Consider the following 26,899-nt stretch of genomic DNA (forward strand, 5'->3'; position numbering starts at 1 on the left):
AACGGGTTCTGGATTCTGAGGGTCTCCTGCGCGCAGTGGCCCCCTGGGGGTCCGCCCTTTAACTTTCTCTGAGAGCGGACGTCTAGATTGCAGAGGGATTACAGATTAGGATGTGGAACAGCACAGACGTTGCATAATTAACTCCACGACGAGGAATCGAGTTATTCCTCACATGCGTCGCGCACTTCCGACGAAGTGGCACAACGTGGGCGGCGCGTCGAGGAGACGGTCTGCACCACCCGCGCGGCTCCGCGCAGGACTCAGAGGCTGGACACGCGGCGGCGGGACATGACGGTGTAGCTCCGGGGAACCTGCGCACTAAACCGGGCGTGTGAAAGCAGTTCTGGTCCGGGGTCAGCTTTGAAGGGTACGGCAGTGGCGCGCGTCTCTCCAAGGTGGATTCGGTTTCCAGTCCGGTAACACAAACTGACGGAGCGACTTTATCTGAGTGCTGGGGGGAAAGCGAGCCGAGCGGAGGGGACAGTCCATCACCTGCACACCAGCTGACCCTGAGCGGCTCCCGGACTCACTCCGCGGATCTTAACCTCTGACATTACCCACACAAGTGACATCTCCAACAGCGACGGCAACGTTTTCTGGCCTCCACCTACAAACTGTGCTGCTGCGACTTTCCTCCACACACTGAAGTGAGAGGATCGAGTCCGCGCAGCCCATCAATCAAAGGAAACACTGAATGACTCGTGAAAATGATGTGAGCAGCACAGATCTGGAAATGCGTCGCAAATGCTTCTGCGTGCTGGAGGTAAGTTCCGCGCCTTTTGCGCTTTGGCTTCATCTCATTTCATTAAAATAGCTGAATAAAAGCGAGCAGACCTGTCTTATTCTGGCGGATTTCACTGAGAATAATCTTGATGCGAGGCGGTTTAACGCTGCCATCCCACCCAGATGTCACGTTTAGATATTGTCTCCACCTCACAGCTATTTAAAAACATCATACCCGGTAAAAGAAGGCAAACATGTGAGCGAGCGGAGAGGTTTGAGCCGGGACGGTAATCCTGACGCGCACTTTCTGTCCACCCTCCTGCTGGACAACAACAATCTGCATCGTGTTAGTTGAAATAAGCGCTGCAGCTGCAGAAGGCGTGTTTTCTTGGAAACCCTGAAGCGGGACTTTGGGTGAAGATGAGGAACCGACACCCGGTGACAGGATTCCTGCTCGATCCGGGATCCTGAGAAATGGGACCCTGGAGATTAAAAAGTGTTAATGCAGAAAGTGCTCTGCTCTCATGTGAACAGTGAGGAAAGTGACATGAAGACGCTTCAGTGTCAGGATGCTTCCCTGAGATGAGTCATCTGATATGATCCGTGCTGCGGCTCCTCTGGACTGGGGGGGGGGACATGCTGATGTTGTTACAGATGCCTGAGGTGAATTACTTCATCCACCTCCTCCCCATTGTGTGAGCGGAGCTGCTGCACTAAGAATAACCGAGAATCCTCTGAACCCTCCTCTGAAAGCCCCTGCTTGCTATTCGCGTCCCCATTGTTGTGATTTAAGAGCAGGCAGGGCCCCCCCACTCACATATCACATGCCTGTCGAGCTCAGAAAGTAACCGAGTACATTTACTCAAGCTCAGTTTTTAGATGCTCAATGCTGGTGGAGGAATTACGCAGATCTTTTGCTCAAGTCAGATTTTCCCTTAAGCACTAACGAACCAAAAGTTAAAGCAGTCAGAATGACTCGTTTCAGAATTATTGATGCAAAGTTGTTGAAGTGTCACTGATGTTACAGCTCATTTTAAATCAAGGTGTGAAGCAGCGTGAAGTATAAATACTCCAGTAAACTGTATTGAAGCGCTGGAGTTTTTTGTGATGAAGCTGCTGGATGTGGTGTCGTGCAGATGTGATGATGTTCAGTGAAACATCTCCTCTCATCCAGTCGTTTCAGTCTGAGTCCTGGAAGTGTTTCTTCTCTCTAAAGAAGTGGAGAAAAATCAGCCCCGTCTAGAATGAATATTTCAACCCGCTTTCAATGCAAATCGACTTGTTTCAAGTTGTGCTGCAGCACGACTGAATCTTCAGTGAGAACAATGAGCGCCGAGCGTCCTGTTGGTTCATTTCAGCGACGGCTTGCAGGTGAAGTGAAGCTCTGCAGCTGCTGCTGGTCGAAAACCTTTTCTGAAACCTCTCTGAATCCTTTGAAGAAAATGAGGTTAAATGTAGAATAATAGAAATAGCAAAGCTGCAGAACTGTCCTGCAGCAGCTCTGCAAAGACACTTGACAAACCGGGTGATTAAAATAAAAGAAGAAGCTGCTGGATGTTCCTGCTGCTCTGCAAAATGAAGCTTCAGGACTTGATTATAGAGAGAAATAACAGTGATAATAATCCTCTTCTACATATACGACACTAGCAAAGGGTTGCTTTGGTACTTTTAGTACATTCTGTGTGTACTTTTACTTTAAGTGTCATTTTGAAGGCAGGCCTTCTTCTATTTATACTGAAGTAAAGGATCAAGGGTCAGATCACATTAGCAGCATTACAGGCCGTTTTTATCCAGTTGTTTACATCGTGGCTGTCAGTCGCTCGGCTTTAATTACGTGGACGGAGGTTGGACAGGAGGCGGCCGTGCTCTGATACCTGTCCAGGACTCACGGAGAGTGAACGGCGAGGCATCAGGAACCCGCCGCTGAAATCTGGGGCACTGTGCCATTTTATATGATGCGACTACACACACGGCTGATGTTTCACGCCGTTCTAACCGTCAGGTATGAACAAGAATGGCACATGAGTCAGAATTTACAGCAGATTTTTAGAGTTTCAGACGATGCATTATTGATAGGAATGTTTTATTTAGGGAGGAAATGAAACATTGGCTTTACAGGTAATAGTAGCCGGCTTCCTGCGTCCACACACTACACTGGAGGACAGATGAGAAGAGACGTGTAACCCAGTTTGGGTCAGTTAGAGAGGTCGCTTCAGTCCAAACTCCAAAAACAGACGAGGGTTTACAGTCTTCTGAGGTCTTTTCTGCCTTTTGTGAAACAGAGGCTGACAGATGCTGGCACACCAGCGAAGCATCACTGGTTTCCAGATGTCACCAGTACAAAACACACATTCACCTTCCTGCTCGGGACAGTTTCCAGCACCCACAGTCCAAAAGAGTTCAGATCAAAGTGTGTGCACGAAGCATTGACTCACACGTATTGGTGAATATTAGTATTAATTAACTGCCACTTGGCGAAGCTCAGCCAGCAGTTTTCAGCACGCTGCCGTGGAAGTGGAGCAGATGCTATCTGACATTGTTTTTGTGGTAGAAACAAGCAGAAACATGCTGGTACGTCTGTCACACGAGACCCAGCAGAAACAAGCAGCCTTCCTCTGTGGCCGACTGTAGTTTTCTAATTATGTGCATTATTTAATGTTTTCCCCTCTGCAGTCGTGTAAAGGAGGGTGAGGACTGCGACCACGCACGCCATGCACAAACAGGAACATGTTCATGTTGACATTAAAACCCTCCAAGAAAGCAGGAAGTAACGTTCATCTCCGAATGAATCCTCAGCTCTGTAAACATGAAAGAGTGTTGACGGAGAGAAATTACAACTGACTTCAAAGTGCTTCAAATTAAGAGCACGAGAGGTTGTTAATGCGTGCGTCATCTGCTCAAGGGCGCCCGGAGTCTTTCTGTCGTATTCAGCAGGGCTGAAAACGGGGGGGCGGCTTGTGTTTGACGGTATGTTCATGCTTGATTCATTGATTCTGCCTGATCTCTCTGTTTGCAGGTGTGTGCCATCATAAGCCTTCTGCCCTCGGGCTCGTTAGCAGATTTGACATGTGAAGCCCTGCTCCTGCTGTCAGGGAACGTCTCACGTAAGTTGAGGACAAACATCAGCTGGATGTTCACTACAAACACTGTTACAAGCTTTTAAAAGGCAGTTTAAGCCCAGAGTGTTTCTCTGTTACTGCGCTGCCGAGGTTGAATTGATTTTCACTCTTTTCGCTAAATGCCAAACCCGCGTCCTCAATCGCAGCTCTCTCTGTGTGGATATTGGCACGATGTCTTTTCTAATTATTCCCTTTCTGTGCGGACCTCACAAGTACAGTAATAGTTGGTTATTAAGCACTTGAAGCTGCAGCACACACCCAGTCATCACACACACAACCATGCAGAAAGTTACAGGAATGATCTCCTTGTTATTTGCCGCAGGTGATTCTCATAAAGATGTTCCAGGTAGCTCATAGCAGACTAATAACAATGCTCTCAGTGTGCTGTGTCATTATGCTGTCACGGTGCTCTGTGATGACTTGACTGGGTGTTGAACTTCTGCTCTTTCTGCAGGAATCAGAAAGCACCGAGCAGGGCTGCAACTAACGAGCGTTTTCATTATGGTGATCATTATTTTGACTAATCGGTTAATCACAGAGTCTTTGAAATGTCAATTAAAGAGACAAATCACAGTTTTTATGATGTTCAAGCATCATTTGGGTTTTATTCGCGACTAACATGTAATTTCATTTTGGATTATTCTGCAGATTATAATGATTTGGTCTTTGAGACTAATAAAAGATGTCCATGACATGTTCCCAGGATCAAGCTGATGTCTTTAAACGTTTTGTTTTGTACAAAAATTCAAAATATTCAGTTTTATTTTTACAATTTTTTACAGTGGAGAAACAGTTTAAAGAATTAATGGATTATCTGAATAGTTGTCATAGAAGTTAAATATATCTTAATCAGCCAGTTCAACGTATAAAGCCTGAATATACGACGATTCAGTCCTAGAAATAGAAGAAGAAGACGCAGTCCGCAGTGTGGAGGTGTTTACGGACCGCAGCTAGCTTACCTGTGCTAACATTCCCACAGTGACAGTGTAAGGTTACCAGCAGCTAACATCAGCTAGCGAGCTAACAACACGCAGCATGCACATAAGACAACAGTGGAGTTACAGAGAGTCACAAGCTAGCTGCCTCCACACACCTCCACCTCCTCCTGCACCAAGCCAACACACCCCGACACACTCAGAGATGCTAACAAGCAAAAGGCTGACTCGTTAAAGTAACGAAGCGTAACATAACATAATGTAATAACTGAACGGGAGAGCCGTCGTTCACTCCGGGGTGAAGAAAACACACATTTATGTGGTTTGAGGCGTTGGAGGAGACAAGCGGCGACACTGTTTGAAACTCATTTCACATTTGACGTAGATTAATTCATCTTCTCGCCACGAACAGGTGTGAAAACATCGGTTAAAAAGCATCCGAAAGCATTACAGTGAAGTGTCAACTTTGCCCTGCAGAACATCCTTATTTCCGCATCCTTTGATTTAAATCTTCTTAAGTTATTACAGAAATAATAGCCTGACCCTCGGGGCACGTCTACATTCATATTTGCTGCTACTGTGCTGTTATTGCTCGGGGAAAGGTCTGTCACCAATGTTTACCGTTGCCCTTTAATGTTCACCCTTTGTAGCTGTTAAGCTGAATATAATGAGATTTTCATAGCCTCTTCTAAACCGTGCAAACAAGGATTGAGGTTATTGATGAAAGTCTCCCTCTGGGTTGCAGTGCAGTCTCTGGCCTCCTCCTGGAACCAAACCCTGAGCAACGCCACGGGTCAGTGGAGCGGTGAGTTGGACACGTTGCCTCTCAGATGTGTGAAACTGATTCCCTCCACAGTTACTACAAAGCAGATTTGTTGTGGAATACCCCACAAGGGAGACAAGTCTGATCTGAGCGCAGATATTAAGGACTAACATCAAAGACGAGAACAATGCTGGAAATAGACTTGGCGACGTGCCGCAGGAGACGACGCTCGGCGCGGCGCAGGAGTGATCATTAAAGCTCGCGTACACAAACAGCTTATTCAGCTCGGCGGTTTTATTGCCAAGATCGTTGGAGCATTGTCTGAATTTCACCGCGGCTATATGTGGTCCCGAGCCATGCCGGGAATGTATGTCTGTGTCTGACATTTCTGTCCTCGCGCCGCAGGCCCGGGACTCTACTGTGACACCTCCATCGATGGCATTGGCACCTGCTGGCCCAGGAGCAGCGCCGGCCAGATGGTGTCGCGACCCTGTCCGGAGATGTTCTACGGTGTCAGATACAACACCACCAGTAAGTCCACGCCGTCAGCGCCTGCCAGCAAAGACACAAACAATAGATTCAAAACAAGATTTAATTTGATTCCCCCCACCCAACTCGTCTTCCCCCGGGACAAATCCTGTTTACGTAATTGTGTATACAGAAATTAGCATGAGCATACAAATTAGCAAGAGACACACAAAAGCGCAATACGTGCACACAAAGTAGGGCTGCAGATAATGCAGCATGAAGCGCTGGAAGAAAGTGGCGCGATGGAGTGAAGACAAGAGAAGAAGAAGAATCACGCCTGTTTAAACCAGATGAGAGCAGGAGATAAGTGTCTGTTCTGCTGTTTGGTTAATTAACTAACAGTCAAAACTATTTGTTGAAGCATGTTCGGGGTCAAAGAATCAAACCATGTGACCTGTTTCTCTGCGCAGCATCTCGGTCGGTGTTCTACGAACCACATTTGTGGGGTTTGTTGAAAGTGGTTCAGATTTGTTGTTCTGGAGCTGAAGTCCTTGTTTTTTTTGAGGTTAAACTGAAGTGAAGCAGCTGCAGCAGACAGATCCGGTCTGTGGATCTCCTCTCTGGTTCTCACCAGTCTGACAGTGGATCCTCCCAACACCTCGTCCCAACACCCAAATATCTCAACAACTGTCCGATTGGTTGTCATGAAGTTCTGTGCAGACATTCATGTTCCTCAGAGGATCAATGCTAACAACTAATAAGTAATTTGCCACTTTACTACCATTAAAAAGAAACCTGTTTCTGTTACCTGCTGAGGACAGAGACTCGTTAGAGCTCTTCACCAAACATGAAAACTCTTTGCGGTTCCTCTTTCATGTTGGTTATATTGTCCAGCGAGAGTTAACAGCACACACATTAAAATGTTAACGGGAAATAATGTGAAATCTTATCAGTAACAGATTGCATCAATCAATAACTGATCACTTGAATTGCAAGAATGCATCACGTCATCATCATTACAATGTAAAGATAACCTCAGTACTCGTTAGCCACAAAGCTGCTAATGACTTTTCCTGTTGTGCCACCAGCATATTTGTGGTTTTTAGTGAATAGCTGAACAAATATTTGATGGATTGTGACGAAATTTGTCAGGAGGAGTTATAGTAACTGACATCCCATCAGCCTCAGCTGTACTTTGCATTTATTAGGCAATAAGCAAATGTAGCATGCTAACATGCTAAATTAAGATGGCGGACAAGGTAAACAGCAGACCTGCTATCAGCATGTTAGCGTTGTCACTGAGTCCCAGATTCATAATTTCAGCCATATTGCCCCTAAATGTTTTTATAACTCTTTATTGTAGGCTTCGTCACCATAGCGACGGCTCGGGATGCATTTGCGATGCATGACTTTGTGTCCATGAAGCGTCTGAACAGTTTCAGCTGCTCCTGAACCAACAGAGCGACGTCAGAGTGCTTTAAAAGCACAATGTTGGCACACGAATGATGATCCTGCTCAGCCGTCAGTGAGGAAACGTTACCGTACAGCTGTTCCTGCTCTTTAATGAACACAGTTTGATTCCACTAAACGCGTCACAACACATATTTGAAGCTGGAACGTTTTGTTTTGAGCATTTTCGCTTGAAAAAAGTCTGACGTGAAATAATTGATTATTTAAATAGTCACAAATGATCTAACTGACTGATCGATTCGGCTGTAAAACAAAATATGTTACAAAATCTGAATTAAACTAATATAATATGTTAGGACAACATAAGAATCATCTAATATGATCAAACAGTAACTCGATGAAGCAGCTAGTGCGACTTTAAAACCACATTTTGATGATTAAAATGCAGAATTTAAGCACAGGATTTAAAATTCAGTGTTGTGTTTAAAGTGAGGAAGAATCCAACTTCTTAAATTCGTCAGATTCATGTTTAATTCATGTTCGGATGATGCAAATACAAATTCAGGTTTAAAATGCAGCAGGAATCAGCAGTAAACTGGGTGATCCTTCTCAAACGCAGATCTGTGGTCTGTGATGTGGCTCTGTGTGGAGCTCTGGAGGTAGAGCGAACTGAGGGAAATACAGTAAACACAATTAAGTGAATTTAGGAGATGAAAGCGAATGTGTTTCTGGTAATTTAAACTCTAAAACCCCCCACAAGACCCCGCGGAGCCACCTGAGAGAGAGAGCGAGCGAGTCGGGCTGTAATTCAGCCGGAGCTCACCAGTAATTTGACACTGCGAGGTTCATTTCACCTTCAGGATTAACATAATCTCTATTCAAGCGCATCCTAAAAGCCTAAAAAAGACCGGCCATCAGCTGACATTAGCACAAAGGTCAGCTGTGGAAAGACGGGTGGAGGATCAGCACCATGTTTACTCTGAGAGAATTCAGTCGGGATTTTACCAAACACTAAAATCCTCCATGATATCATGACTGAATCGGAAGGCCTGGATTTCAAATGGAGCGCGGCCGCTTTAAGGAGTATTCTTAGCATGAATTTATTATTAATCTTTGTTGAATATTGATGTCAGAAGGTTTAATGAAGCGCTCACACCTGAGCCGTTGTTTCACGAGCTGAACGGCTCAGGAACGTGTTCAGAGGTAGAAAAACACGGCGACCTTCCAGACTCTTCAGCTCAGAACTCGTTCTCTTCAAGGTCTCACATTCATCGTCTGACTTTGTGGGATCCTGTTACGTTGGCGGCTCTTAATGTGAACACAAGGCTGCTGGATGCTTCTGTCACAGTGAAGTTACTCAGGAACAGAACAAACAGTCAAAACGGCTCGATTCAGTGCTGGAAAGCTTCAAGTACATTTACTCAAGTGCAGTTTTGAGGTACTTCACCTTCGTGTAAGATACTTTATACTTCTACTACACTACTTTTCAGAGGGAATATTGTTAAACTTGCTTGTTAAATAACCCGATAATCTAGTACAACACTGACAAAGTGTTCCTGAGTCCATGTATTAATCTCCTTTATCCAATCATGTGTTCACAAAGTGGTGCACCTCGCTCCATCCTCGCTCCCAATCATGATACTATCACCTGTTACCAATCAGCCTGTTTACCTGTGGAATGATCCAAACAGGTGTTTTTGGAGCGTTCCACAACTTCAGTGAAAACTCGTAACAATACCACACAAACTGCACATTTTTCTGTTTTCTCTGATGCCAAAAAAGGGCAATTTACTACAAATTTATCTACATAAATATCAATACTCATATTCATAAAATCTAAATTTTACCTGTCTATATTAAAGTATCCTATTAAAGTATCTTTACCCATACTTTGCTATATAAATTTTATATTGAGGGAATTTACAATATTTATCACTTCAAATTTTGTGTAATATCCTGATAAGCACTGATATCTTTGATTTGGGTGATCAGAAATGTAAAAATCCACTGAAGCAGCAGATCAGTGTGTTCAGAATTTCTGTGGCTGTTCGAAGTGTCAGTCATCCACAAACTTGGTCGCGATTGGCTTGATCTTCATACGGAAGAAGAGGAGGAGGGCCTCTCTGTTCAACTCAGACTGTTATTGGCTGCTCTGGTTGCTAGGCTTCATATGGCAGATCCTGATTGGTCAGTTGAGGTTCATTTGAAACCTCAGACTCCACAGAGGAACAAGATGGCGCCCGTCTGTATTCGTTTCCGTTGAAAACACAGAAGACGAGAACATCACCTGCTAACCTCAAAGAAGACAACATCTTTCTGTGGATTACTATCTTGTTTTGGACTAAATACTTTCACTGCAGTGGATCTTCTGGACCTCGTGGATGTTTTCAGACAGTTTTTGTCGGAGTTGATCGTTCTATGGATCACTGAGGGACGGAATCGGTGAGTTGCCTCAATGTTGAGTCAATTTTAAAACCGGCTGTTTGTCTGATGTTGTGATTTTCTGTGTTTTGCATCAGTTGATTCATGTCAATCTGAGCTTTCTTATGGTGGATAACCTGAGTGTTAACATCACTGCAGGGTTTGCGTCAATAGACGGGAAGAAAACAGTAGAACAGTAAACGCTCCTACAGCTGGGCGGGCCGTCGGAACAGTAAGAGGTTGTTGGTCAACATCTTCTGGACCAGACTTCCATTAGAAAATGACCCGTTTAACAATCATCGGACAGGAAACGATCTCTGAGCAGCTGCACGTGGAGTTTCCTGTTCATCAGTATTTTAACTTCACAGACACAATCACACTATCAATGGATTCATTGAAATGCATATCCTAAGTAAAAGTAGCAATACCACAGTGGTTAAAAATACACTGTTACAGGTAAAACTCCTGCATCCAAAATCTAACTGAAGTAAAAATACAAAGTATTAGCAGCAAAATGTACTTAGAGTTTCAAAAGTAAAAGTACTCATTATGCAGAATGGCTCATTTCAAAGTCCTACATTCATCATTTATTAATTATTGTGTTTTTATTCCTGATGCTTTGAAGCAGTTTGTCAGGATGGAGCTAATTTTAACTTTGTGTGCTGTTGTTTCAGTAACGACTTATATTTAATGCAGTGATCATAGGTTTGATATAGAAAAGCAAAGAATACAAGAGCCTCGAATTTCTACTTAAATTCAGTACTTTAGGGCGAACAGTAAAAAAGTGTAAATGCCTTTAATCATTCCTGCGTTCCTGCACCTTGACATGTTTTATGGAGATACAAGGTTTTTGCAGCTGCTCGATGTCGACAGACTGAACTCACGGCCTGTGAAACTTTGCTGTTCTGTTAGCGATAATTCCCCAGTTTTACTGAGTTTCTGCCATGTTATCAGCTAACTGTAGTTAATTGTTAAAAGTAAAAGTACTGCAGAATGGCTCGTTTCATGCAGTGCTGTCACACAGTAGGTAAATGCAACATGTTCTCGTTCCCAGAGCATCATGTCACGTCTCATACAGAAGTTCCCTTTGGCGTCTGTGTGAGAGGCGTGTCACAGCGGCGGGATTTGATGCTCTGGGAATGTGGCCGGGCTGGTAGGTTCTTTTCATAGATTGTTAACCCCGATGCATCGATGTGTAAGCAGCGTTTTCCTGCCGCTGCCTGAGGTGCAGCTGCTTTTATCCTCTATATGTTCTCTAACTGGGAGAAATCTAGTGAAGATGATCGTGGCTGGACTCTCCTCAAGAGGATTTACTCTAGAGGAAAGTTGGTGTTGATGCCTTCAGAGTTTTCCTGCCTTCTGATGAACCTGTCTAATAACTGAAGTGTATTCAGAAAACACTTGAAACAAATCGATTTGCACATTTTTTCAGCAGCATACAGATGAGCAATTAGTCGATTAAGCGATCAGCTGACTGACAGGAAATTAATGCAAATACTGTCATGGTGAAAGTTCCACTGTTTTCTCACGTCACAAAGCAAACAGTCGAATCAGATTGATTAAGGGATTCATTTATTTTTTATTACTAAACGAAAATCCTGACCTGCAGTCCTACACAAAGTAGTGTAAAATGAGCTCCACCTTAAGTAGTATTCTCAGAGTATGTCAGGGCTCAAGATTACTGCAGTAATACTCGCTCTTGCAGCAGTATTCTCAGAGTATATCAGAGCTCCAGACCACTGCAGTAATACTCGTCCTTGCAGTAGTATTCTCAGAGTATGTCAGAGCTCCAGATTACTGCAGTAATACTCACTCTTGCAGTAGTATTCTCAGAGTATGTCAGAGCTTCAGATCACTGCAGTAATACTCTGTGTTGCAGTAGTATTCTCAGAGTATTTCAGAGCTCCAGATTACTGCAGTAATACTCACTCTTGCAGTAGTATTCTCAGAGTATTTCAGAGCTCCAGATCACTGCAGTAATACTCAGTGTTGCAGTAGTATTCTCAGAGTATGTCAGAGCTCCAGATTACTGCAGTAATACTCGTCCTTGCAGTAGTATTCTCAGAGTATGTCAGAGCTCCAGATTACTGCAGTAATACTCACTCTTGCAGTAGTATTCTCAGAGTATTTCAGAGCTCCAGATTACTGCAGTAATACTCACTCTTGCAGTAGTATTCTCAGAGTATGTCAGAGCTTCAGATCACTGCAGTAATACTCTGTGTTGCAGTAGTATTCTCAGAGTATTTCAGAGCTCCAGATTACTGCAGTAATACTTGCTCTTGCAGTAGTATTCTCAGAGTATTTCAGAGCTCCAGATCACTGCAGTAATACTCAGTGTTGCAGTAGTATTCTCAGAGTATGTCAGAGCTCCAGATTACTGCAGTAATACTCGTCCTTGCAGTAGTATTCTCAGAGTATGTCAGAGCTCCAGATTACTGCAGTAATACTCACTCTTGCAGTAGTATTCTCAGAGTATTTCAGAGCTCCAGATTACTGCAGTAATACTCACTCTTGCAGTAGTATTCTCAGAGTATGTCAGAGCTCCAGATTACTACAGTAATACTCACTCTTGCAGTAGTATTCTCAGAGTATGTCAGAACTCCAGATCACTGCAGTAATACTCTGTGTTGCAGTAGTATTCTCAGAGTATGTCAGAGCTTCAGATCACTGCAGTAATACTCTGTGTTGCAGTAGTATTCTCAGAGTATGTCAGAGCTTCAGATCACTGCAGTAATACTCGCTCTTGCAGTAGTATTCTCAGAGTATGTCAGAGCTCCAGATTACTACAGTAATACTCACTCATGCAGTAGTATTCTCAGAGTATGTCAGAACTCCAGATCACTGCAGTAATACTCTGTGTTGCAGTAGTATTCTCAGAGTATGTCAGAGCTTCAGATCACTGCAGTAATACTCACTCTTGCAGTAGTATTCTCACAGTATATCAGAGCTCCAGACCACTGCAGTAATACTCGTCCTTGCAGCAGTATTCTCAGAGTATGTCAGAGCTTCAGATCACTGCAGTAATACTCGGTCTTGCAGTAGTATTCTCAGAGTATTTCAGAGCTTCAGATCACTGCAGTAATACTCGGTGTTGCAGTAGTATTCTCAGAGTATGTCAGAGCTTCAGATCACTGCAGTAATACTCGGTGTTGCAGTAGTATTCTCAGAGTATGTCAGAGCTTCAGATTACTGCAGTAATACTCTGTGTTGCTGTAGTATTCTCAGAGTATTTCAGGTGCTCAGTGTGTCTGTATTTTCTCTTCAGCGTTCAGTTTAACATCTTGACGTTTGCTCATTTCAACACATTCCTGCAGCTGAATGAAGCGACTCGTTTTAACTCGGAGCACATGTTCGTTATTATCACTTGGGCTTGACGACACTTTGCAGCCTGTATATTAACTGCGAGAGCGGATGTTTTGTGGAGGCGTTGAAAAGTGCTCGATGGGCCTCAGAAGCCAAAATAGCCAGTGAAGAATGTGGATCTACAGGCTGGACGCCGTCCACAGATCTGCTTCTGCATCAGGACATTAAAGCAGCTCGCACGGTCTTTGGTCGTGTCCCATCGCTCTGTGATACGGTCCAGTACGGCTGAAAAGGATCAAACGGTATCTGAGAGGTTCATCTGGACTCGTCTGTCCTGAAATAATCTGTGAAACTCTGAAGGTGCAGGATCACAGACTCTCGATGGCCTGAAGGCTCGTTTCATTACTGCTTTAATATTTGTATTTGTGTTCTACAACAGACAAACCGTCTTTTCTCAGTGACAAACACACAAGTGCTGTTAGAAAATTAGACACGAGACGCAGAACGACTCCATTCTTTGGAATATTGTTCTGTTCTTTATAATAAATGAGTTATTCTGTCTGTGTAAACCATTTATAACCCCATCATCAGCGTGACAGCAGCTTATTTTGCACCAAGAGTGCGAAACACAACAGTTAAATAAGAACGAGATAACAGGAAAATGAAAGCAACGAACAACATTTTTTACATGTTTGTTGGGTTCAGCATCACATGAACTAATTCTGAATCACTTAACTCCGGGAAAAAAACCTAAAACATTGCCGTAGTGAAAAGGGTTCAAACGTTTTATTTTAAGAACGTCGTTTTGAGGACGAGAACAAAAGGTGTAAATGGGGCAGACGTGCAGTGGTGTGATTTATGGTCTGCTTCTTGTTGTGGCTCAGGCAAGGAGGACTAGGACCCAGATGCAGAGTGGAAGGTAAAGAGATTTATTCAGAAACAAAGTACAACTAAAGACGCCAAAAACGGGGAACAGTACGATGAACAAAGTATCAACTGAAAGAGCTACAAAACACAAAACGCCTGAAGGGGAATAATATACTAAGTAAAGTAACAACAAAATATCAAGACAGAAAAAATACTAAGAATAAATAACTCAGGTAAATACTCGGAAATACAAAAGCAGGGATGAGGCTAGAACCTTTCTCAGGAGCGAGACTATACGTGCTACATGCAGGAATAATCTGGCACCGGAGGAGCGCTTGGACTGGTCTTAAATAGCCAGCGCTGATTGGGCTGATTACTGTCAGGTGTGGTAGTCAGCTGCGCTCCTGAAGAAGATCGGCCCCGCCCCTGCTCAATCACCTGTGGGCAGAGGGAGAGAGAGAGAGAGAGTGAGCACAGGGTAACAAAACAGATCGTAACATAACATTTCTGCCCTTATTTCAGTCTGACAGGAAGCCTGCAGACAGTACTCAGGGCTAAATAAGCTCTCTCACAGTATTTATGGGCAAAGCAGTAATTTGTAAAGCTTTACTTTAACATTATTTTCCTGAAAAGGTTGAAACTGCTCGTGGTGACAGTGATCTGTGGAGAAAAGATGGAAATACATGATGAATTATCTATTTATTTACTTATTTTTGATATTGGAAATGATAGATTAGATATTCAGCAGTTCTTATATATTATGTCGTAACATCATACTGACTGACTGTTTTTACTGTTTATACTTTTTTACCATCATGATGTCTACCACAACCACCGGTACCACTGATACTACTAATACTACTACTACTGCTACCACATCCACATAATATTAACATTAATAACACTTTCTTCACATATTTATCACAAATGTGTTTCTAAAACATTCACATATCGAAATTTTCTGTGGTTTTCACACATCTAAATCTCACATGAGCTTTTGTATAGTAAGAATAATTAGATTAATAAGGATAAGAACATTTTCAACATGCAAAGCAAAGGGAGACGCTGTTTTTAAAATCCAAAGAGACTGATTGGCGTAACAAGGTTTCAGTGCTAATCGCAGTTTAAGCAGCCAGAGGACGCGGCAGCAGTGGTGATAGTGGTGTAAGTAGGACAGTAATAAGTGGCTTTAGGTGGAGGCAGAGCGGTGCGTCTGGAGTGGGCTCTTAAAAGCCTGAGTGATGTAGCTGCTGTCCTCAGATCCAGAGGGAGATTATCGTGGAGTTCAGGTCCTGAGTGCAGGAGTCAGCTTCCCTGTTTGTCTGAGTCGCTGGTGCAGAAAGAAGCCGAAGATCCGGAACATATTTCAGCCGCAGCTCGACTCTGAAGCCGAAGACGCGTCCAGGACAAGATTTACAACGAGGGAAAAGACCTGCAGTCTGATTCTGGACTCGCAGCAGCGAAGACGAGCGACGAGGCTTCCCGTCTCCGCTTCAGTTACGGATCACATGGCGGGCCGTGAACTGGACTCAAAACACACAAATATTAAATCAACCTGACGGCGAGAGGACAAAACTTTATTTACAACAGAACACTGACAGCGGGCAGGTCCCTACAGGAGAGCAGCTGCACTGCTAATGAATCAAAGTTAAAGCAGGCCATCATTAAAATCAAATTTGTGCTTAAAAGTATCATAAAAACATGAGCCGGCAGAAAGTTTGTGCCTCGTTTCTTCACGAGAGAAGAAGAAACAAATAAAATCTGACGTGTGGAACGAGTTCAGGTCTGAAGATCAGAGAGAAAAACGAGCGAACCTTCTTGCTGAGACTTTCACAGAAGCCTAATTGGAGCGATCGGAGCCGATCGTGCTAATCATCGCAGCCTCCGCGACGCGTTTGATGAGCTCAGATGATTTACGGCATGTTGTCAAACATATGCACGGACGGGATGAAGGACGTCCGGCGGCCGTTGTCCAGACCGCTCAGCCACTGGGTCGTGACAGCGGCCCGCGGCGCCGCACGCCCTCCTCCGGGCCCGTGACTCAGCCCGCCGTAGCTATCTTTGCCGCTGCGCGTCTTGCCCCACCCGGAAACCGCTCCACCATTTGTTGCCATTCTTGACTTTCCCTTAATGGTCCCCAGAGGGAGGCCAGTGGATTTCATGTGTGTGTGTGTGCGTGTGTGTGTGTGACTGCACTGTGTTTGTGTGGAGGCCCACTGCTCTGACTTGCTGCGAGTTGTCGGGTCTTGCGCCAGTCAAAGTGGTCCGAGGCTGAGGGGGACGAGGAGGGAGGAGGAGGAGGAGGGTGTAGTTTTATTTAGAGAAGTGCTGGAGGGTCAGTGGGGTGGCACAACCCCTCGCCCCGCCTCACCCTCCTGCTCACTCACAAGGAAAGCAAAGCATCTTTTTGTTGAATGGGCTCGGCGGAGCGTTCGTTGATAGTAATGCGTGACCGTTTGTGCAGACGGTCTCATCAGAGATCTAAACGGGATGTAATGAGCAGGTGCGGAAAAGAAGCGCACCCGTCCTCAGATATCCTCAGGCCGTTTAGCGCTCGCTTGGAGTCAAAGATGAACGTTTATGACCATAACTCAAGAATTCAGACGATAAGTCTGAGCAGGATTCACAGAAATGTCTGATGAAGTGACGACCTTTTAATTCCAAAAGGTCAAATTTCAGCTTCTCTGTGTTGTGCAGAAACTCCTTTCTGTCATTCACCATAACTCTGATTGTACAGATCTTCAGTGTGTGAAGCGTCTCTGCAGCAGCGTCCATATCCGCGAGCTGATTGGTTGTGCCGATGTTGATCTTCAGGTGATTGTTGTTGCTCCATGTGATGAAGCTCTCCATCAGTCCTCTGTGCTGCAGGAAAAACAGCGTCCAAGTGGAGACAGCATGTCAGCGTAGTGAGAACAAACACACTGAATTAAACTCACTCTACATGTTGTGAGTCTGGACGGACGTGGGTGTAAACTGGAACTCGACTGGTTGGCAGAGGTTTCCAGTTCTTCACATGATTCCACAGTCAGTAAGATGGAAAGTGGATTACTCCTCTGTGTGTAGACCTGGTTTCAGAACAGACTGTGCTCTGCAAACCCTGGAGGTGTCTCATTCTGCAGAACCAAACAGAAGCGAGCCAGAATCCACACCCAGCGTGAAAACTGGCATCTCTCCCCCTCCCTGTGGACCGCCTGCACTTTCTCAAGAGCTGCTCCACTTTCCAGTCTGGGACCACTTTAACGAGTTTTTCTTTTCATGAAAATGAGGTGGCAGCAGACGTTTCCGTGAGCAGAGGGGGACGCGTGTTTTCAGAGCGCAGGTACGGCGGCTCACCTGAATACTCCCGCTTATTTCGGCGCGGAGGTGTCGGGAGACGTGGAAACGGCCGCCGCCGCCGTCAGAAACAGTCTGACTGTGGGATTTATGAGTCGCTGTTGAGGAGATTTGTTTGTGGAAGAGAGAGAAGAGACTTACGCAATCATTAATTCCCCTTCTACAGCGAAGGAGGAAGCTTTCTGATCCTTTACTCAAGTACAAATACCACACTGCAAATACTCTGTTGCACAGTCCTCGATTGGAAATGTCCCTGAAGTATAATGAGGAAAAAGTACTTAAAGTATTTAAAGTACTCAATGCAGGAAAATGTCTCTTTCCACCACTGCAGTTTAATGCAACTTTACACTTCAACTCCACTGCAGTTATCATCTGTCTTTATCATCAGTTACTCTTATTTTTTCATATGAAACATGTGATCAACTCCTAAAACATGACGCATTAAAAGAAATCTCCCTCTTATCAAAAGTCATTTCAGTCCTTAAAGCTGCAGTTTGTTAGATTCAGTGGCGTCTCGTGGTTGCAACCAGCTGAACTCCGCTCGTCTCACCGTCTCCAACGGTCGCCACTAAAAACACAACAAGCGCTCTGTAGAGTCAGAGTTTGGTTTGTCCGCTCTGGGCTCCTGTAGAAACATGGCGGTGCTCCCTCTGTAGATAAAACGACTCATTCTAAGGTGATGAAACCACGGGTCTTATTTTCAGGTGATAAACTGATGATGAATATTATGTTCCATTTCTGCCAATAGCGCCCCATAAATCCTCCACGCTGGACCTTTAAAGTTTGACGTATTTATAAAGAATTATTGAAAAAATCATCCAGTCGACCTGCTTTCAGTCGTCAACTCGTTTCATCTTTGTTATAATTCTGGTGCTGAAACACGACTTCTGTCAGAGTTTATTTCGGTGATGTTTTGCAGGTGCAGCTGCTGCTCGGTGGAAACGTCACTGTTTTCTTCATGTTAGCCAGAGTGACCTCCTGCAGCACGTGCACACTGATGTCCTTACAGAAGACTCTACAGAGTGTTTTCGAAATGCAGAGATATTCAGCTGAAAATAAGAGCTTTGCTGTCTTAAAACGGGTTGAAGACGTGCTCTGTAAGTCGCATAACGATGGAAAAATAGTCTAAAGCAGAATTCAAACAAATATTTCATCATGAAATGTGATCGCGCTCAGAAGCGACAGTCTCATGCTGATAACGCTGCACCTCAGCACAGAGCTGTGAGAGCTTCACACACAAACGCTGACAGAAACAAGTGAACGCATCATGTTACAGCTCAGATTGCTTTGTGCGTTAAAAAAACAGCTAATTTAGTGCAAATATTCTGTTGTTTTCTCTCCTGCTGCTGATGCTGCGTTTTAATTGCCCCCCCACCCCACCCCCCGCTCACAGAGAAGGAAGATGCTTCTTAGCTGCAGCCGTTGATCCGATGTGTTGAACTGCTGAGCAAGTGTGACTAAATTTGGGTCAGCGTACAAATCCAGCAGCGTTTGTGCTGCGCTATGTTTGCAGCCGCAGAGCCGACCCTCGGTCGAGCCGTCTGTGTGGCTGAGCCGTGTGTTTGCAGGCCTGCAGTGTTTGGAAATAAAATTAAAAGAGGATCATTTGGCCTCGGGCTTGGAGAGCTGCCTGTGTTCCATCCACATGAACCTACAGCTCCTGTTTCCACAGCGAGGATTTAGCCCCTGGCACGGCCCCGCCGCTGTTTTTACACCCATTCAGAAGCAACAATGGCCGGTCACTAAGCAAAGATTAAAAGTGATATGTACTATGTCGCTTACATCCCTTCGAACAATGAAATCCACTGTGAGCCGTCTAAGATGCTCCAGATACAAACCTGTGTGCCGTTAATAGAACTTCTGGCAAATCACCAGTTTGGCAGCCGCCGCTGAATGAAATCAGCGGTTATTTTAGGGACCTTGAGCTCGTGACCCTTCAAATGGGGCTTTACGCTGCGTTCAGAGGCTCATTCCTGCAACCTTAAAACGCTGCAGGAGGGAGTTAATAACGGGCGTGAACGCTGTAACGCCGCAGTGAAGCGCGCTGTAAGAAAGAGGAGACGCACAGTCTGAATCTCACCTCATCCATGCATGCTCTGTGCGAATGTTCACAGCTGCTAACTTCTAATGAAGTGAGAGCAACATGGATTTTTCCAGGAAGCTTCAGGAGCTGGCGTCCGTCCCGCCGTAACCACACGAGCTGCCCCGAGCGCTTTCTGTCCACGGACTGCAGGATTCAGTCGCTTTTTAAACGAGCAGTTCCACATTCAGGGAAAAGGAGTTATTCAGAAAGAGATGAGGAGGTGGAGGTGGTTAGCCTAGCTTAGCATAAAGACTGGAAGCAGGGGGAAACAGCTAGCCTGGCTTGCTGCTTTGCTAATGAACAGTAACCAGCTTCAGGAGAAACTGCCTAAAACTACATTTCACCTCATGTTTGGATAAAACAAACGAGCTGAATGTGTGAAGGACGGAGCTTTGGAGCTGCAACAAGCAGTCCAACAACAGAATCACTGCTTTCATCCACCTTAATGTGCTTCAGCCGTAAAACTGCTTCACCTCTTCTCATGCAAACTGACGGGAAAAACACAGAGAATTTGCTTATTAAATGGAGAAATGTTGTCAAAGACATTTGTTCTTTGTTATAAAACATTAGCACGTGTATTCTCTGTTTTTATGAAGAGGTTTAACAGCTTTAACTCGCTGTGTGGTCCAGTGTTTCAAGGTCATTCTGCTTCATTTGAAGCGTGAAGCTTTTGGCTCTGCATGAAGACGTTTCAGCTCCTCTGATTTGGTTCGTCAACCTTCTTTGGTTTTTAAATGTGTGCTTTCTTCATGAAGTGACTTCATTGCTTTTGACTATAATCCATGCTAATGATTTGCAGCCAGAGGAAAGTTGTCCAATCATGCGGCGTCTCGTGAATTTGATTTGAATAAAAGAAGCGAATTACGGCAGAAAATGTTCGTCTTTAATGAGGAGAATCTGCCAAAATCCAGTTTGTCACAAGTCTGATTGTAGAAAATTGATTTTCTCAGGAGAAATAAAACAGCATTAAGTCTAATATTGACTCAATACTATCGTTACCTGCCGTCTGTGGACTCTGTTTAAGGCGTTTATTCCTAAAACTCGGCGAGGAATCCCGAAACGAGCAGAACCATGAAGCGTGTGTACGTTATAGGCTCAGTCCTTCACATAAGTTCTCTAACTTTTGACTTGAGACGATTCTCCACAGACAGATTTTAAAGCTCTCCAGGATATTGCGTTTGGGGTTTAGGGACTATCACGAGCTAGGTGCTCTTGATTGGGGATGACAGTCCTCTTACACTGTCAACATGCTATTTTTACCCAGCTCATTGCACATTATTGCCCTCAGGCAAACCAATCCCATCTCATCTCTTACCCTCCTCAAAATTTCTCATTATTAAAACATGCATTTAGGCTCATCAGCCTCCGTCTCAGGCCACGTGGACGCTGACGAGGATCCAGGTGATCCGGGTTTCTCTTTGTGTTCCATTTCCATCAGAACGCCGTCTGTAAGGTGGACGAATTTTAAACATGAGTTGTTTTATTGATGCTTCCTAAAACACGTATGATCAGACTGACGTGTTGGTTTCAACACGGAGGGATTCGTGTATTCAGAATACTGTAAAAACAACAATCTGTAGCTTCAGTCGACACATTTTTGGTTTTTATTTTACTTCTTTCTGCTATTTTGCGCCACTTTGTTTTGGTTTTTTTTAACTGCTTCTGTAATTCTTTACAGGTGGAGTCAAATTCAAGTCAGACTGAAATCCTTTAACAAAGCTAACAAGACTAAGAGGCTTGTGAGCTAAATGCTAACATCAACATGCTAACATGCTAACAGTAATAATACACACAGTTTCTGCTTAAATGCATTTTGTCCCATTTCGTCCTAAATAGCCTCAGCTTTACTTTACATTTAGTGCTAATTAGCATATGTTAGCATGCTATCAGGCTAAACTAACAAAGTGAACAGGGTGAACGTCATACTGGCTAAACATCAGCAAGCTAGCATTGTTACTGTGAGCATGCTATCTTGCTGATGTTTAGCCAGTATAACGTTCAACATGTTCACTTTGTTAGTTTAGCCTGATAGCATGCTAACATCTGCTAATTAGCACTAAATGTAAAGTAAAGCTGAGGCTACTTAAATCAAATTATTGGACGAAATGGGACAAAATGCATTTAGGCAGAAACTGTGTGTATCTCACAGGCTCATTGGGGAATTAAGTGTTTTTATGTTGCGTTGATGTTCGGTGTGAATGAAAAATGATCTGAAAATCACTTAAAAAGCTTCAAGTGGTGTTTTAAAAGTGGACGTACAATAAATTAACTCGACTATCAGAGCTGAAGCTGCAGAAACAATGAGCTGAAAGCCGATAAAATGCTCCGTAAAGTCCATTGTTATTATGAAAGCATTGATTGACAGACATTAATCAGCACAGAGGTGATTCAGAGCTGCTGAACCAGGCTGCAAACCGTCTCTAAAACAGATGCAAACAGCGGCTCCATTGACGTTGTGTTTCGTTATTTCTGGTCGTTGACAGCTTTCAAACAGTTTCCTCTTGCACAGAAAAACAACGCAGCTTTAAGTGCGTCAGCGTCAAACTCGCCTCTGAATCTGTCAGCGGAGGAGATGTGTGACGACCCGAGTCGACCCGCCTGCCGAGCCGGGTCAGAGCCGTCCATATAACTCAGAGCAGGCTCGGGACGGGGCGACACTTTCCTACGTGCTCTCACTGCTGATCGTCGGAGTCGTCCACTGACGGGAAACCTTTCCTCGAGAAGAAATAATCCTCCGAACCTGGTCTGAATGTTGCGCGTGGCATTAGTTCTGGTAACTTCATTTCACCCATTAAATTAACTGAAGCTGGAGCTTTGCTCTTGAACATTTCGTTCCAGGTCCGGCAGCCTCACCTGCTCCCCAGCAGACGAATGCTGATGCAAGAAAAAAAAAAATCATCAGTTCAAAATGTCTGACATCTCTCCTTTCAACTTGAAATTGCCTCATTTGCAGTATTTCAACTCCACAGTGTCCTATTTGACGATTTCATTTCCTTCATCTTAAGAAATAATAAATGTGAAATGACAAATGTGAAATTTGTTAGAGATTGTGTCACTTCTGTCCCGTGTGTGCTGTGATACAGCAGCCCTGCATGGAAAATGTAATTTCACTCATCACTTGTCAGAGCCTTCACGCCGACCCCCGACTATTTGGGTTGATATTATCCAGCAATGTGCAGAAATGATGGAAAATAAACTCACTTACACTGGTTGACTGCGTCTCGGCTGCAGTCTGATTCAACGGAGAGATTGAAATGTTTCAAATATGTCTTTTAATTGTGTCTCAGCTCGCAGTATACATTGATGGGAAGGACCCGCCGCCCTGCCCCCCTTTTCCCACATGGTTGAACACTTGACAGGCGTGATGCGGGTCGGCGCGCTGGTCGACCGCGCGGGTCGGATGCCGGGCATCGATGTTAGACGTGAGGTCCGAACGTAAAGAATGATAACGACGCCGAGGCGGGCGGCGGTAAACTGTCCTGACAGCAAACGTGTGAAAAATCACAGCTTGTAAGACTTCCTCTAATGATATCTCTCCCGATTAGTCTCAAAAAAAGGTAAAGGTCACAGTGCCACCACGAATCCGGCGGGAATTCATATTTTGCACATTTCCACGGATGCAAGGCCAAAGAGCAAGAAGCAGAAAGATGACTCTTCAGCTCCTGACAGAAAAGAAACCATGAAAAACAGGAAAGCTTCCGCTAACAGGCTTCTGTCTCTTCTTCTGTGCAGATAATGTTTATCGAAAATGTCTGGCAAACGGGACGTGGGCGCTGAAGGGGAACTACTCCATGTGTAAGGCCATACTTCACGAGGAGGTAACACATCAGCGTGTGTGTGTGTGTGTGTGTGTGTGTGTGTGTGTGTGTCCTGATTAGTGAGGCTTTTCACTAACAGCCCCGAAGCATGAAACATACATTAATCAGGAAGCAAATGCAAGGTTAGAGGTGGAGGATGAGTGCGGCAGGTTGACTGGAGGCGCATTCATAGTAAATATTGATTCAGGGTTTGTTACTCAGAGCCTGCAGCCAGAAGAAAAATGCTAAAAAAGTGCCATGAATGTACCACGAAACGCCCGAGAGCATCGCCTGCAGGAATCTGCTTCAGAAGCAAGATGAAGGTGTAGAATTAAACGGCGCCGCAGCTTTAAAGTCATCTCGCTCAAAGATTTGGGGGCTTTGCTGGTGTTACATGGAGGCTGCAAATCAACCCGCAGCTGTTTGTCTTTTGAACGCACTAAAAGTGTTTCGTTTTGTAAATTCCTCAACGGAGACGGCAGCAGTGGTTTTCCTGCGCGCCGCTCTCCTGCAGCGATGTGAGCAAGTTGTGAAAGCAGAGAAGGAAACGCAGTCAGCGAGGTTTGGCTGGAAGTAGCAGCTCGCTGCCGTTAGCCTCCTGCTGTGTGCTCCACATTTTCACCCATTCACGTGTTGCGGGGTTGTTTGTTCAGCCTCCACCTGGACGGTGCATTGTGATGTGCAGATGCGATGGTGGCCGGATGAGCGCTCGGTTAAATTAGGATCGAACAAAGGAAAAAGCATTCGGACAGAACAGGCTGACCTGAATCAGGCTGTAGCAGGGAGATGCTTATCCTATGTATTTTAAAAGAAGTGATGGAAATATGTGACAGTGTTTGTTTCGTCTGACTTGACCATCTGCTGGAACTGAATATTCAACGGCTGAGTTTCCGATAACATTGTAGCCCCGTGCTGCTTCTTCTTTTTTCCATTTTTCCGTCGATATCCTTGTGCTGCATTTCAAGGTTTAAGATTTCTTTATTCTGTATTTTTCTTCTTCTCAACAAATGCATGAAAAGGCCAAAACCAACAATGTGAAGTAGTAAATACATGGTGTCATTGCTGGGGACTATTTGCAGCTGCGGATGAATACACACATCTGTCGAGCCGAGGTCGTTTTCACTCCAGCTGTTAGTGCAGCGTTGAAGAAGCTCCTTATTTGCTTTCTGGCCAACAGATAAATGAGATAATCGGTAACACTCTCACGTCTGTTTGCTATGACGCTACAGCCAGGAGACGGGTAGCTTAGCTTAGCTTAGCATAGAGACTGTACGCAGGGGGCAACAGCTAGCCTGCCCGGTGAAAAACACTCCACCATCCATACATTGATTCCATTCTTCATGCTCGGCTAAGATAATTGCCCCCGGGCACGAGATTAGCATTGATCTTCTCATCTCACTCTCAAGAAAGCAAATCAGCCTTTTTTCTCCCAAACTCTTGTGTTTCCTCAACACAAACAGCGTTTGAAGCTTTGCCGTTTCTCGTTCTGCCGACATCCAGATTCTTAATCCCACCTACAGAACCGAAATCTGAGCTGCAGGCGTCGATTCAGAGGTCAAGAGTGAAGTTATGACAGTTCATTATGGAGAAAATGAATAAGCTGCAGTGTAATGAAGGAACGTGAAGGACCCGCGTGGCTCCCTGATGTGTTTTTAAATGCTTTTTATCAGCCGTTTGGATACACACACTGTGTCCCTCAGTGGCATCAGGTCGTTGTTGGTTCAGGTCGTTTCATGAGGTTTGTTAACGATTGGAAAAATGTAAAAACTGAATTCTTTGAAGGGTTTCGTGTGACGTGTGGAAGCATCTCAGCCTGTCACTTACATCGCCAGATGCAGTTAATTTCTACCTTATAGATCTGCGAGCCCCAGGAAACGGCGATGTGGACTGAGACCTTTCATTTAGTGTTTTCCCAGAGACTCTCCGGGTCTGATGTCCAATCGATCCCTGCAGAAGATGGATATGGACTGTCTGACCTTTTTAAAATGTGTGCTTGATTTTGTTCCCCTTGTAGCCATGAAATAAATCAGCGGGTGGCAGCGGCCGTGTGATTGACACCGGGGAAGAGGAGGGGGAGTGGAAGTAGCTTCTCCTTAAAGTTCAGCCTGTATTGAACCAGATTTTCAGCGGTCCCACTGGGAAGAGAAACTATGTGGATCAAAGGCTTATTGGGAAGTTTGCTTGAGGGAAAAATCCTCTTTTCGTTTCGGGACGCTCTCGAGGTTATTTTCTCAAAAATACGATAAGTGTCTTTGTTGTTTCCCATAGAAGGAGAGCGAGTCAGGTTTGCCTTGGACTCCTGTGGGAGTCACGTCCTGCGGGACCTGCAGCCAGCAGTGGGTGGGTCTTATATTATCCTCCCGCCGTCCACCCCCTCTCCTCAGGCTCAGCTCTGCCGTCCACCTTAAAACCTCCCGTTCCCTTGATTTATGTCCTGATGTGTCAGCCGGTCCTGCACAGCCAGTGTCTGTTCAGTGACTGATCCACATTTCTCTCAGCTCTGTATTACTGCTCACATGCACGTTGATAGAGTAATCGCTCATTGTGTAATCATTCTAATCGTCCCTCCTGTCAAACCACCCTTGAAATGATCCCTTTTTAGCATCGCTTTGCTGTGAAAGATGGGGGACAAAACCTACAGTCCTTGTTTGGTGAAAAAATGCATTTTACTGCAGCAGAGGGATCTGTCCTGCAACTTACAGCACTAAAATCCAGCTCCCAGGACCAGAGCACTCACGTGGTTTCTGTAACAGACTGCTGAAGCCTCAAATTAGCTCCGGCTGAACTTTACAACGTATGGCTTGAACAAAATGTGGACTGTGGTCCAGCATGCGTGAAACTGGTTTGTCTGATTAGATTTTTGCTCTTTATCACAGGCGGTGCACAGTTTCACACATGCAGTGCGACAAAACTCAGCGTTTGTCCAGATGACAAAACAAACACACGTAACACAGTTTATGACACGAGTAATCCGCTGCAGCGCAACCAGCTTCGTGGCTTTCTTGGCATGTCTTTTTTCCATTTGCGTGTGTTTTCTTAAAGTTTTCATCGCTGTGTCGGCCATTTTCGCTCTTAGACGCCTGCTGCTTACGGTCCTGCACCTGGTCGCTACCTTTTCATAAAGTCCCGACCTCACCTGTGCGCTGTTATTGGCTGGAGGCTACTGACCCACCACCCACAGGCTGTAGCCCAGAAACGTCCCGACCACAGCGTGAGAAGAAGAAAATAGAGACAGATGGCGGAGCAGATAATACTCCTCCACACATGTTTGGTGATGACTGAGAGACATGATTTCTACATGAGTCTATACATTATTTTTGAGGAAACTCATGCTTAATGTAGCTTTAAGTTGCAGCGGGTTGAGCTTTCAGGGCCACCGTCGTCTCTCAGAACCCAAACTCTGATTGAACAGTTTGACAGACGGGGGCTGTGAACTGTATTCTGTCCATTGTAACCTGCGAGACTCCAAATCTTCTAATGGCAAAAGCTGATATTTCTCAGTTTTGCACAAAAATGTGACAACTCCCGAAACGTGACGCTTTGAAGCCGGCATGAGTACAGCCATGATTAATGCTCTTTATAGCACACATGACATGTGATCAAAAGGCGCAGAGGCGGCGGCTCAGAAACACTCATGTAGCTCGTTTTGTAATCGTCGCATGAGTCGTCGCGCGCCG

The 26,899-nt window shown here is 44.8% G+C and overlaps 1 protein-coding gene across 1 annotated transcript in view; it reads left to right on the forward strand.

The window, feature by feature from the left end:
• Positions 1-684: 684 nt before the first annotated feature.
• LOC121624529 (corticotropin-releasing factor receptor 1-like) overlaps positions 685-26,899 on the forward strand; it is a 45,275-nt gene continuing 19,060 nt past the window's right edge. The window contains exons 1-5 of the mRNA XM_041962270.1: positions 685-763; positions 3,740-3,827; positions 5,523-5,582; positions 5,946-6,071; positions 23,158-23,243. Of these exons, the coding sequence (XP_041818204.1) occupies positions 695-763; positions 3,740-3,827; positions 5,523-5,582; positions 5,946-6,071; positions 23,158-23,243 (429 nt within the window). The 5' untranslated portion in view covers positions 685-694. The remainder of the gene's footprint in view (positions 764-3,739; positions 3,828-5,522; positions 5,583-5,945; positions 6,072-23,157; positions 23,244-26,899) is intronic.

Source organism: Chelmon rostratus, chromosome 21 (assembly GCF_017976325.1).
Source record: "Chelmon rostratus isolate fCheRos1 chromosome 21, fCheRos1.pri, whole genome shotgun sequence".
Taxonomy (NCBI): Eukaryota; Metazoa; Chordata; class Actinopteri; order Chaetodontiformes; family Chaetodontidae; genus Chelmon; species Chelmon rostratus.